General features: G+C 39.8%; 1 protein-coding gene across 4 annotated transcripts in view; it reads right to left on the bottom strand.

The window, feature by feature from the left end:
* Positions 1-1,929: 1,929 nt before the first annotated feature.
* nfic (nuclear factor I/C) overlaps positions 1,930-14,734 on the bottom strand; it is a 48,795-nt gene continuing 35,990 nt past the window's right edge. For all 4 annotated transcript variants that reach the window (XM_042227222.1, XM_005938434.3, XM_042227221.1 and 1 more), the window contains exons 10-13: positions 14,436-14,593; positions 12,968-13,151; positions 12,003-12,091; positions 1,930-11,661 (exon numbers count right to left, since the gene is read on the bottom strand). In XM_042227222.1, the coding sequence (XP_042083156.1) occupies positions 11,641-11,661; positions 12,003-12,091; positions 12,968-13,151; positions 14,436-14,593 (452 nt within the window). In that variant the 3' untranslated portion in view covers positions 1,930-11,640. The remainder of the gene's footprint in view (positions 11,662-12,002; positions 12,092-12,967; positions 13,152-14,435; positions 14,594-14,734) is intronic.

Genomic DNA, 14,734 nt, shown 5'->3' with positions numbered 1-14,734 from the left:
TAGTTTTTAGTTTGTTTTTAGTTTTAGCTATTTTAGGGGGATATCTGTGTGTGCAGGTGACTATTACTGTGCATAATTATTAGGCAACTTAACAAAAAACAAATATATACCCATTTCAATTATTTATTTTTACCAGTGAAACCAATATAACATCTCCACATTCACAAATATACATTTCTGACATTCAAAAACAAAACAAAAACAAATCAGCGACCAATATAGCCACCTTTCTTTGCAAGGACACTCAAAAGCCTGCCATCCATGGATTCTGTCAGTGTTTTGATCTGTTCACCATCAACATTGCGTGCAGCAGCAACCACAGCCTCCCAGACACTGTTCAGAGAGGTGTACTGTTTTCCCTCCTTGTAAATCTCACATTTGATGATGGACCACAGGTTCTCAATGGGGTTCAGATCAGGTGAACAAGGAGGCCATGTCATTAGTTTTTCTTCTTTTATACCCTTTCTTGCCAGCCACGCTGTGGAGTACTTGGACGCGTGTGATGGAGCATTGTCCTGCATGGAAATCATGTTTTTCTTGAAGGATGCAGACTTCTTCCTGTACCACTGCTTGAAGAAGGTGTCTTCCAGAAACTGGCAGTAGGACTGGGAGTTGAGCTTGACTCCATCCTCAACCCGAAAAGGCCCCACAAGCTCATCTTTGATGATACCAGCCCAAACCAGTACTCCACCTCCACCTTGCTGGCGTCTGAGTCGGACTGGAGCTCTCTGCCCTTTACCAATCCAGCCACGGGCCCATCCATCTGGCCCATCAAGACTCACTCTCATTTCATCAGTCCATAAAACCTTAGAAAAACCAGTCTTGAGATATTTCTTGGCCCAGTCTTGACGTTTCAGCTTGTGTGTCTTGTTCAGTGGTGGTCGTCTTTCAGCCTTTCTTACCTTGGCCATGTCTCTGAGTATTGCACACCTTGTGCTTTTGGGCACTCCAGTGATGTTGCAGCTCTGAAATATGGCCAAACTGGTGGCAAGTGGCATCTTGGCAGCTGCACGCTTGACTTTTCTCAGTTCATGGGCAGTTATTTTGCGCCTTGGTTTTTCCACACGCTTCTTGCGACCCTGTTGACTATTTTGAATGAAACGCTTGATTGTTCGATGATCACGCTTCAGAAGCTTTGCAATTTTGAGACTGCTGCATCCCTCTGCAAGATATCTCACTATTTTTGACTTTTCTGAGCCTGTCAAGTCCTTCTTTTGACCCATTTTGCCAAAGGAAAGGACGTTGCCTAATAATTATGCACACCTGATATAGGGTGTTGATGTCATTAGACCACACCCCTTCTCATTACAGAGATGCACATCACCTAATATGCTTAATTGGTAGTAGGCTTTCGAGCCTATACAGCTTGGAGTAAGACAACATGCATGAAGAGGATGATGTGGACAAAATACTCATTTGCCTAATAATTCTGCACTCCCTGTAGTGTAGAAAAGAACCAGTCCATTTACCACCAACGGTTCTCCTCAGTTCTCAGACATCCAAAATAACCTTTTTACTTCCTTTGATGTGTGTTTTATGCTCTAAATCAACTCAAATTACTTTTATTGTCACATCACGTGTGGAGGTACACTGGTACAGTACATGTGAGTGAAATTCTTGTGTGCAAGCTTCACAAGCAACAGAGGTGTGCAAAAATACAATAACACAAGAACAAGCAAAATATAAGAATGGCTAAATCTGAGAGTCTATTGTAAATGCAGAGTGTGTTACGAGAACTGCAATTTGTAGCATGGTTTTATTTACACTTTACACAGTGTCACCACTTTTTTTGGAAATGGGATGATCATTTCAAATTTCTCTTCAAAAGAGATCTTCACATTTGGAGGTCTGTTGGAGGTCCACTAATAAATCATTCTCATTATAATAACAGCAGATATGAATGAATGAACAAACACAGAGCCTGCTGGCTGAGTTTTAGAATAGCATGTTTATTAATGGTATATTTTTGCATAGGGAAACATACTCATTTCCAGAAATGACTTCATTAGAATCTGTCAATAGCAATGTCTAAATGTGGTTCTAAAGGTTGAATATCCCCCACAACAGATGAATAACATAAGGTCATAAACACTGGTTCAGATGGCTTTCACGCAAACACTATACATTCAAAGAGGATCAGACCGGTAAGTGCGAGACTTTAGTTTATGCCATGCAAAAATATATGACTGACAATAATTTCAGCTGAAAAACAAACAAAAAAACAAAAAATCCACATAGTAAAAAGTACTTAAAAGGCTCGGTAAAGCTGCCAAGAAACTACTTTCTGCTTGAAGCAGCAGCCCTTTCCACAGTAAATCTCGAGGTCAGGATTAATGTCAGCACTTCAGCTTTCCAATATGGAATGGAATGGACTCAGCTCTATCCAGATGTTAAAACTGTGACCAAAGTACACAATAATGAACACAGAGACGTTCCCATATCGCTGTAACAGGGGACCGCTCTCTGCTTCACTGCAGCGTTGTTATTTTTAGGTACCAGCGTACCTCAGTGTGCATCATGCATGCCCATTTTAAGTGATAAAAAGATTTTGTTGTTGTTATCACATGGCTAACTCAATTCCAACAATAGAGTTAATGTGAAAAGGACGACAGTCTATGTGAATTGCAGTCATGCAATAACTGATGACATGTTTTAATGCCTATGCCTTCTCTGATGTAAGGGATATATGTCTGGAAGCAAGCAAGCAGTTTTTTAATATAATATCTGGAAAAGTTAAGATGGAAAAAAAATGTTCAAATATGCATTCAAATATTCTCTGAGAAAAAAAACTTTCATTCATTACATACTATCTTGAGCACATGGAGTAAACTGTGCAGTAGCAATGTACTTTCAGTTACACAAACAAATCAATATGGCATCACTGTCAGAGGAAAACCTGCAGCTCTACAATCCCATTTTTAGTAACCAAGTGTGGTTTCCTGCTGTAAGTCTGAATTACAGGAAAGGTTTTCAAAGGCCATTAAAAATATTAAAAAGCAAACATGCATTTCAAGTAACAGCAAAAAAAAGGAAACACATATTGGAGTCACCAAATCAATGGAGTTGTTCCAGGAAACAGCAGCAGTAGGGTAGAGCATTGAATATCATTGATAGTTCATAGAAAAGAGCCCTCTGCAGTCCCTTTGTTCCTCATACAGCAAACAGTTCAACATCTGATCATCTGCAGCCGTGAAACTAAAAAATAAGAAGTACCACCTGCAGTACGACTGTTTGCTCAGAAACAGCTGTTCACAATACTGAACATGGCCTGCTAATCACAATCATCGAGCAGTTTGGACTCTGGTGTGATGCAGTGTAACATGAAATATATGGACACATACATTGATTATCAGGATTTGAACTATAATAACAGTGGCCGCCTAAACAGCACTTGTTTGTCTTTAAACCACAGAGTTTCAAAAAAATCTAGAGGGAACCAAGTCAACCCCACGCTCAGTTAACGCCAGTCTGTATCTGTGGCACAAAATAAATATGCATGTATTTACTGCACTGTGTGTTTGTGTGTGTGTCCGCGGGGGTGGGGTCTTACAAAACACGGTGAAGCGAACTAGCTTGCAGGGGGAAATAGTAGACAGTGGGTGAAAGCAAATCATAGAGCTGATTACTACAACTGACACATTATTATAACTGCATAATAATGATAATACAGACCTCCATGCACTGACAGCACACTGCAGTGGATAAATCAACTGATACAGATGCTCCGTTTGTAATGTGGCATCACATTTGTGCTGCATTTATAATGTTTTTCACGCGTGACCTATAAAAGCTGAAAATAGAACACAGCTGTAGGCCCCGAACGTAGTACAGCATAACATGAAGTACCATAAACTGCAAAACCTCTGAACTTTAGTGTCCCCCAAAATGCACACTCAGTGTTATCTCTAGATTTCCTTCAACTCTTTGGTTTGTTGTATGGCTTGTTACTTCAGGACCTGCACCGGTGAGGGCAACGCTGTTTGTCACCAAACCATGTAGGGTCTGAAAACAACACCTACAGCTTACAAAATACCTCCAACAGTAAAGTGATAGGCACTGCTTATTGACATTGTTTTTGGTAGAACTTTTCAGTTGCTGCTGCCCTGCTGGTTTATTTGAATAGAGCGAGGAACTTGATGAGTTTGCATGTCTGTACACTTTTGGTAAGAGGACAGTGTCTGCATGAGAGCCTGAACTGGTGTGTCGCTTTCTTTAAAAAAGAAAGATCATAATATCAAGACACATCACATGCCAATTATGATTAATTAATAGCTGTAATTCTTGATAAATTTGATCTTGATTTCAGTATTTTATGATATGATGATATGATTATGATAGACCTCTATTTCAAACATTGTGTAAACATGCTGCACAAGCTTGAAACGCTATCACCTTAACAGTACTGGGCATGTGTCTTCCACTCAGCAGAGTGAGTGTGTTACTTAGGCATCCTGTTGTCAGGTTTTCGTTTGGTGGGAAACAGAAATGAAGACGCACATCAACAGTTCACACTGTTTCCTGACAGCATTGCATCCAAAATGTGGATTTTAAGTCACGTGCCAGTAAACTGTGCGTACATTCTTTCCACGGGTGAAGGTTTGCGTGAGTTTCTATCGTGGTCGTCAGCTGGAGGAGAAGGAACAACTACAAAGCTTGTACAGTTTTTTGTAAACCACTTGCACATTTTGCATGGGCATTTTTGGCTGTAGTGTTTGTTAAAAATGTATTTGAAACTTTTAAAGCAACTAAATCTAAAAGCAAGTTCTATATTTCCTATACGCGTGAAGAAAAAACATGTTTGCAAATAGTGGGCCTCATCACAACTTAACCGCAATCAGACCCATCATAGGTTAATACTCTGCTTCATCGTTTTAACATTAAGTAAAGTACATAAAGATTTGGTAACTGTACAAGCAACACAGTCTGTCTTCATACAGTTTTGGATATATCACCATAGTCAGGTTACTAGATATCATTCAAGCCAAAATACATGTTACTTAAGGTTTATAATCACAGCCACTATCAAAGTCCATATAAAGCCCTGAATTAAAGCTTCTACCACTCAGCTTCGATCTATGATCTTGCAGCAACAATTACACTTTCCACTTTGGCTCATAATTTCTGATGGAACTCCCATCAGGAGGTCTCTGAGGATCCTCTGATTTGCTAAAGTTGTTCACCTGACCAGGATTGGTGGGTTCTTGCTGTATTGCTACAAGTCTTAGGTCTGTGTGTGAAGAAACTAATACCTCAGCGGGTAAAAGTGTTTGTGCAACTGATGTGCAATAAAATGACCAGATATTGCTCTTTTCTAACTTGCTAGAGCGTCACGCTGCTGCCATTCTCTCTCTGTCAGTGTTTGCCCTATTATGGATGACGTGTCAGTGGTGAAGACCTTTATTTTTGAAGCAGCGATGGACCAGTATAGTCCAAGACTGAATGCTTTTTTAAGCCCTATTTCGTTTAATTTTCACCAAAATATTTGGATAAATGATTCCTTGTTTTTCTATGTATACCATTTCTGCACACAAGTACTTGACCTAAATATTTTTAACTGTTGACTCAACCTTCATTGACGCTTGCAAAAATAAGGCCATATTCTTATAAGTGTGGTGCTACAGTAAGAAGAAGCATTTCATTAGTCAAGCCCAATGATTTCAAACAGCTCGATCCTATAAAAAAGTTTCAATATTTCAGGACATAATTTATGTATTACAAAAACATTGCTACATGTGACAACACTGTCAACATTTCTTTATCACAATGACACATTTAGGAGATTGTGAAGTCTTAGCAGTTGTGCATTGTGTCATTTCACTTCAGTTGACGTCCAAACCAAACAGCTTTGTTGTCCACATTTTTCTCTAAGAGACACAATTTTCCCCATTTCATGGTTTCCACTTACTGTATAAGACAGCCACAAATGATTTAAACATTCTATACATCTTGATAACTAATAAGTGCATTTTGTATATATTTTTATACACACTGTTGTGTTTAAAACTATAATTCTAAAGCAAAGTAATAATAACCCAAGGAAAACCTAAAAATAACCTAAAGCGAAGATGAGTAAAAATAATGTTAACTCAAAGTCATTTATGGCCTTTTATCACATGCTGAGTAACAGGATCAAAGTCATCATATAGGCAATTGGACGGTGTTCTCATCACCAGTCATAAAGCTGCAAAGCCCTGAAATCTAAACCTGTACATGTTTAACATGCTTCCATTACATGGCAACCATACGTGGCCATACTAGCTAAAGCCCAACAAGATTTTTCCCTGCAATAAGAACCTTTAAATGTGTCTATATGCATCTAACATGGGACAATAAAACGTTAAGTAGATAGAGCTGAGCAGTGCCTCTGAAAATGGCTTTTGTTTGTATTGCGAACATTTAGGCAGGACTTACCACCAGACTTGACTTTCTCAACCCATGTTTTAGCCTCTGCAAAGTGTATTTTCAAATCAAAGCTTCCATCCATATTTAACCACGCCCAGAAAAAACATTTTACTACAACACAACGGTGTCCACATTTTCATATAACACATATCTAAGCAAATATCAACCAATGTGTGCATGTGACTTTACACATAGCAACACCAATAATGTTCACTTACATTAGCCCACAGACACCTCAGCCTACACGCCAGCCTTAAACAGCACAGCCACTGAATCCAATCAGCTATATGAGTGCAGGCAACACCTGAGTATCTCAGATAACACCAGAAAAATCCACAGAGTCTAAAGGAACTGGGAAAATACTGGGAACTGCAGTCTTTTCCATGTGTTCACGTGTTTTTGTTGCAATAAATCAAGCATGGGACCTAAATGATATATATGACAGCAGGTGTATATACTTGGAGGCTGGATCACAGTCTACAGTTCTCACACTTAGGCCTCAGTCACACCAGCCTAGAGACCTGTCAACTTCTGGGAACCTTCCAGTGAAAAATGAATATTTCCCAACCAGATGGCGAGTGGTTGCTGGGTGAAATTGCTCACACAGATGGTGCTGCATCAAAAACTTCCTTGTGATTGCTTTAGATGCTAGCAGACTGCCACAGTAGTTTGCATGGAAGATGCCAAGTTGTCTCTAAACACTACACCCACAAGAGCAAAACTTGCTATGCAAAGTGAAAAGACAGGACATTAGCCTTCAAAGTAAAAGTCAAGCCTCACTGCTTCAGCCAACCAGCTGTAAAAGGCAAAACTTTTAGTTGGACGGCACAGGTTGCCCATTTCCGGTTTGTGTGGCACTTTTCACTACCACTCGGAGTAGCCGAGGACACGTTTTTCTCATGTGTAGTTGCCAGATGGTAGTCAACTGATCTCCAGGCCTGCGTCACTGGGGCCATACAGACCAAGTTCACACTTTCAGTAGGTCATGATATAACAGCTGAGCTACCTTAATTGCAACCAAATGTATATTATTTAGGGAACAAAGTTGTTTTCTTCATACGACAGTAAAAAGAGCATATTTCCGCAAAGTTTCACACACTTCCTTTCACACTGTAAAAATTGCTCTATCTTTAGGATAACAGAGTAGATGATAAACAGCTAGTGGAAGCTTTCATAGAGCTTAGCCGTAAGTTACTATCTCAGGTGGCGCACCACCACAACCAAAAGATGTGCACTTGCTACACTGGTTAATGTCGAGTAATCACACATGCAGCTTTTTTGTACCGTGAAACATATGATCATGTTTCCATAAAATATTACTGTTCTTTAACTAAAGGCAAGGCACATAATGTGTTTTACGAAATATCGTGCAAAAGTTTAACAACAGAGCTATTATTAAATTCAAAGAAACATATAGCCTTCCAACCACTTCCCTCTGATGTAGTCTGCAGAACAGAGGGAGGAAAAGAAGGATGAGGAAGAGCAAGACAGAGATGGAGAGGTATTATCAAGTTGAGCCATGCATTGGTTAGGTCAGCACAGCGACCAGGACAGCACCATGCAATATACATCAGCTTTAAGACAACTTTAACTGAACCTTAAACTAAAATCCAGTTCATATCAACACTTTCTGTCCATGTCATTGATCCCTTGTAGGCACTAAATTAACTTAGCTATAGCCCCCAAACCGTGGGTAAGAAAAAGGAAATGCACCGACATCTCTGCTCTAGTGCAAGGTAAAGTACATTTTAGGTGTGGCCTGACAGAAAACAGACAAGATCAAATCAAATTTCAAGATATAAGATTCAAATTATATGGGGACACGTCCAAGTAAGATTCCTTAGAAATTGATCATTCATGCCCATTCCCATAGTAACTCACACAAGCATTTATAAATGTAAAGACAACAGGAGGCAGGAGAAACAGAAGGAAAATGTTAAAATGGAATTTCTGTTTTTTGTCCGAATTGCTGTACAAACACACACGTGAAGCCTGTCCATATCTGTGAACTGCTGTCTTTTTCTGCTGCTTGGTGCATTTTGGTGCAAGGCGTTTGCATGATCCCACAGATGTTTGCTTCCTGTATCTTGCATGATCAAAACTGTAAATATCACTGGAAATCCTGGGTCCAATATTTCCAGTGACTATACCACCTGCTTTGCTAACAGTTCACTGGAAGCCCAGTGAAGCAATTTTCTATCTTCTTCAGCTGTTGAACTTCAGCACATTCTCTTTAAAGCCTCTGCTTTAACTTGAGCAGGTCTGAGTGTAAACCCTTTTAAATACACAGCACCACAAGCTTAGGGGTTCAGAATTAATCACGTAAACAAAACTTCCTCACGCAAAAAAGTCAGTCATGAAGTTCCATTAGATTCTGTACTGGGACCAGTACCTACATTATATATGCTTCTCTTACGGACTATTATTAGAACACACTGCAAACATTTATTTTATCTACTGAGCCAGTTTTATTGCTGTTGAGCCACATGACAAATTCAAATGGCTAAATGCTGCTGGGGCACATGCACTTCTCCTCCCCTTTTTCTCACTGTATTATATCATAATGTTTACCTTACCATATAAAGACTAAACTGGTGCTATGTGAATATTATAGAATTGAATCATTGTCCTGCTGAATGATAAAATGTCCTCGGGTGAGTTTTCCATAGAATGTGGAAACAAAGCTCTGCAAGATTCTGTTTTCTTTTCTGAGAACAGAAAGTGTTCAGACCTACATCCTAGGGAGCATTGGGTTTCCTAGTTAAAGCTGAAACTATATGGCTCTCTGAACCAATATCCATTTTATTATTTCGCATTGAAGGTGCTGAAGCAAAGGACTTGAAGAAAACTGTCATTGGTCAGACCACAGTAGTGGGGACACTTTAAAAAAAAACTTTCTTCCAATAAGAATATTTGTTTCCAGGGAGATGGAGACAAATGTGGGTCATGGAAACAGCCTACAACAACTACACCAAGGAACAATGTCTGGAGTTTTCTCTTACTCTCTGTGCACAGAAAGCAAGTGGAAAAAACTGACGGACTGCAGAAACAATCCAGCAGAAAATTTCCTGTGAATAATACAGGTTACTCGGAAACTCTTCTCGTGTGGTATCCAATCAGATTGCACTATCAAAAAACACATTTTTACATCGTTACATCCACGGAAAAATAACAAGTGTTTAGGAGACTGCTTTAGACTCACCAGTTCTTAGAAATAAATTATGGCACAGACTATAATGTATTACTTCTTAAAAATCTTGACATTGTCAACATGTAACATTATCTTACACAAATGACATTGTGTAAGATTTATCAAAGGGCCATGGTGCACATGTCTACTACTGTTTCTTTTAGAGTTTACAATGAATTTTATTTGCCAGAACTGATGATGTTTAAGGTGCATTCAAGAATCTGATCCTCATTTTATTCCTTCTTTCATCGTTATGTTTTTTCACCTTTTTAAATGTTTCTGAAGATTTCAGTCAATGTTAAAATGTAGCTTGCAAGCCTTTCAGTAGACCACTATAGAAATGTATTTGATAACTGAAGCTGTGAAACATCAGCGATAACAGAACACTGCTTTGCCTCGCAAGCAATAATGCAAACTCTATATCAACATTTACACAGAAAACCAAGGGCTCGACCTACCTTAAAATGCTTAATTTGTTGATGTTGGCACTTCAAACTGGAAAACAACTCTAGCACCGTTCTTCTGTTCACCTGTGTCGCCCAGCCCAGTCCCAAATCAAACCCTACTGCTGCTGTTCCATCACACGTTGTTCAGATTGGGTTGGGGTTGAACTACACAGAGCAGAACTTGTCAGGGACCACCACTTATTCTACAGCTAGACGACACACCCAGATTTTGTCCACAGTTCAAGTCATATATGCATAACATGCTCATCAGCATCAACAACTTCATCAAAAACAAAAAACAGTCTGCTAAACCTCCAGCTTGGCAACATACCACATCGTAACTTTTGAAAGAAACGTATTTTACTGTAATCATAGTGCAGCACCTGCTTTATCTCTTTCTAACCCACCCACACACAAACACAGATCCTGTCATTTTGAGACAAACAGAAACTACAGGACATCTCTTCAAAGCAGGAATGAGTGTGGAAATGCAGGAACCATCACATTCTCATACACAATCATCTACAGACACAAGCACACTACATTACACAACCAGGCTACAGTTCAGCCACATTCAGCAGCCAATGTACTGCTGGCTGTGCTGCCACATCATCCAGGTATGTGTTTGCCTTTTGATAATTCTACTGAGGAAGTCACGTCAATGTCAAACACTGTACGTTTGGAACTGAGGTCATGGCCCACTCATGCACTCTAACATGGCATAGTAAAACTGGGCCTTGCTCCACACTTGCTTTCAGCTGTAGCATTGTGTGCTGTGGAGGAGGAGGCATGAATATAGCTCTTATATTCCACTATTACTCGTTGTTTTCTACCAAAGAGCACAATCAAACAGTCTTACAAACATGAGCCTTGCAAAGCAACTAAATAATTTCAGGTGGATGATTGTCAATAAAAAATATGAAGCCTCTGTGTTTTGTTGGGAAGAGTGAAAGAAACTGCGCTATTCAGCTTGTAATTTTCTTCAGACGTATCAATGACATACTTAAAAAGTGCAAATAAACATTAAATATTAACAACCTCTTCTGGTTGGTTCAGAAATTAAAGGAGGCTTATTTGCATATATTATAAGCAGCACCTGCAGCGGAGAGTGGGGCATTTTAAGTGTTGAGGGAGGGATGAGGTCTATATAGGCCTTGTAGTTGACTTAGTGTCGAGATCCAGGGTACAGGGGTCAAGGCTGACATCCATCCCAGGGAAACAGGACTCATCCTGGGGACACAGTTAAGTTTCAGGCTTCTGAGAATCTGATGTGTTGATGCCTGGTTCTGGTCTGTAGTTCATTTGGACCAATGAAACCTCTGCATTAAGTCGTTACTTTTCTTTGAAAATATGCCATTTGTGACAAACATGTAATGTCATAAAGCATAGTTCATACTGGGGATATAAAACGGCTGAGAGAGCCCAGCATCCTTCTTCCATCCAGGACGTCTCTTTACACATATATAAATATATTGCAACGTATATTTATATATATGTATGACCAGAGGTTAATACATTTTTCCTCTGGAAATGTCTTCACAACATGATTTTTCCCCCCCAGAAGTTTACTGTCATGACAATCACGTTTCCTCCAAAGTTCCCTCAGTTGCCCAAATACCAAGACTGGAAAGGAGACAGACACACAATTAAAACACAAATACAACGACTCAGCTTAGAAATGTACAAAGTCAGAGTTCCTCTCACACACAAGTATAATCCAGGACTTTCTTGATCATGTTGAACTAAACACTGCTACTGAAAACTTCCATGTGCAGTATTAGAGAGACGTTTGCCAGCAGCAGCTACAACTCAACCTTTGAAACTTCCATTTGGGAATACACGGCACAGAACTAAAAATACCAGAATTTTCCAGATATTGAACAGTGAAATCTCTAAATTTCTGGTGTTTGGGGTCATCTAATCCTTCCTGAAACGACTTTTACAATGAAGTAAACCATACTGACCTGCGCTTGGTAGAGTCCACCTGGGTCTCGAGGGGTGACTCCCACGAAGGATGATCGATTAGCTGGAGGGGTCCCCGGGGCAGAGTATGCTGAGGGTTAACAACAACAACTCTGCTCACTGTAGAATATTTGGCTGAATTAAGTTTGCTTATTGTTCGTCTTTCCCTTCAGAATTATCTGAGAAATTGATGTGAACTGGGCAGAGTATTGCCCATCTCCTCTTTACTCTATATTCTATAAATATATTATATTTATTCTGTCTGTATTGCAGGTTGGAAGTTGGAATAAAACCCCAAACTCCACAAATGTCGCCCAGCTTAGATCTGGGCTTTAAGTGTCCACTGCATATGAAATACAACTGACACACATTTAAATGTTTACACAAAAATGAGCAGAAAGGTAACAGCAATGTAAACAAAATATTCAATTAACTGCTAACTAACAACGACATTGTAACAACACTGTCTTTATCAGGTATTAACATCAGTCCACCTCCTGCGTCTGGCCCTGCCAGTCTATTCTCATACCTCTTTTTACAAGAAAGTACAAATGGGTCACCTGCTCTTTTAATGTATGTAGTTGATCTGAATAACAGTATGGCATCAGATTTCTGTCAGAAATCACAAACTTGACAAAATATGAGAAAATTCTAATCTCGTGCATTGAACATGGAAGTGTACACAGCAGCTTCCACTGAACTGTTTTATTCTGGGCAGCATATTAATATTTGCTTATACTTTGGAAAATCAAATTTGCAGCGTTTACTAATAACTTTTATTTGACCAGCTTGATACTGAAGATATACTGGAAGTTATTTGATTTTATGGAACAGATCATTAGTTGCTCTACTTGTCACTGATGCTCTAAGCCTCATTTTCACCGGTATTCACTGAAATGTTTTGTACAAACTGTATATATATGTATATATTATCTGTATATATAGTAGATTATTTATGACCACTTACTGGGTGATGTGGGGGAGTTTGCTCCTGCATCAGAGGACGTGGTAGTAGCTTTTGACTCTGTAGGAAGGGTCGGCCTAGAAAGGGAGGATGGGGGACTCGCCAGAGAGGGTGCAGGTCCAGGGGGTGCCAACATTTGTGACGAGATGTAGTGACTGGGCACTTTGACCTGGTTACTTCCATTCAGCTGGAATATTTTGGAAATATGAATTTTATTCATTAAAGAAGCATTAAACCCACAGTAATATGAAATATGCTAGTGTTATGGACAGAGGTGATGTCATATGCCCCTGAGGGTTTTCTCCTTAGGGTGGAGACTGGAACTCACAGGAAGTGGTCTAATTTATACATTGCACTGTGGATATCCAGTGTGGAATAAAAAATTAGATGCGATTTCCTCTTTCTTTTGGTTGCTGCCTTTACGGGTCGCTACAACAGATCATCTGCGTCCATCTCACCCTATCCCAGCATCCTCCTTGGTCACACAAGCCCTCTACATGTGCTCCTTTATTACATCCATGAATCTTCTGAGGTCTTCCTCTTTTCCTCCTGCCTCTCAGCTCCATCTTCATCATCATCCTCTGTCTGATATATCCGCACTCCCTCTTCTGCAAATGTCCAAACTATCTCAGCCTCTCTGGCTGTCCTTCTGATGTCCTCATTTCTAACCTTCTATATTTCTACACCTTGCATGTTCACCTTTCCTCCTGTCTCCCTCTAATTCACGCACACATATTCTGACTTGCTTCTACCTTCACTGCTCCACATTCAGGGGTTTTTTTATGTAAAAAAAAGTACTTGCTGCATCAAAGTTCGAATCCAAACCTGTTTATTCTCTTTGTGTCTTTTTTTACTTTTATGTTTATACATGTGGAGATATTGTCACTCTCCATCTATAGACAGGGGTGCGCATAAGTGGTCCGCAGGTGCGCATGCGCTGTCAAAATAAAAGATGCACACCAGATGAGAAGTTGCAATGCGCATTTGTGTACATAAGATTTTCTGGCTTCAAACAAATGCCAGCTCACCTCCTGCAACCACTTTTCAGAGAATACGCGCTTTTGTTGCGGTTCCGACTCCTTCTAACATTTCTTTGGAGGTGGAGGAACACCAAAGTAATTGCTTAAAGGAGCTTGCTTCTTCGACATCTTTAAGAGTTCTAAACAAACGTCTGTCCTCCTCCAGAAAATCTTATGTACGCAAACGCGCGTTGCAACTTCTTATCTGGCGCACGTCTTTTATTTTGACAGCACATGTGCATCTGCGGACCACTTATGTGCAGCCCTGTCTATAGTTACAAAGTGCTGCAGGTCTGGAGGAACTGCTAATATGGTGATTGAATTGGTTGCACAAGAAATATCTGTCTTCAAAAACATTTGTACTTATTTTTGCAGCATACATGTAATACTAGCTTGAGGTGCAGTGGAGAAAGGGAATAGTGTGTTGGCTTGTGTTGACTAGATGTACTCACTGAGCTAGGGGTTTGATTGGCAGGGTCACAGGCTAATGAAACCAGATCCTTTAGAGGGTCTTGGGCAAGATGAGGAGGATAACGGATCGCTCCATGGGGGAAGTAGGAGGAAGATGGGAAATGAAGAGATGAGGAGGGATGTGGACTCCGGGACAGACCTGAGAAAAAAACATGACATGTTGTTCTGTGCATCCTTTAAGCAAATAACAAATTAACATATAACATATAACATTAACATTAACACACACACACACATATATATATATATATATATGTGTGTGTGTGTGTGTGTGTGTGTG

The sequence above is a fragment of the Haplochromis burtoni genome, unplaced genomic scaffold (genome assembly GCF_018398535.1).
Source record: "Haplochromis burtoni strain Fernald_Lab_line unplaced genomic scaffold, NCSU_Asbu1 Contig_249, whole genome shotgun sequence".
NCBI lineage: Eukaryota > Metazoa > Chordata > Actinopteri > Cichliformes > Cichlidae > Haplochromis > Haplochromis burtoni.
The sequence above is the reverse complement of the archived record's forward strand: the minus strand, read 5'-3'. Positions and strand labels throughout refer to the sequence as shown.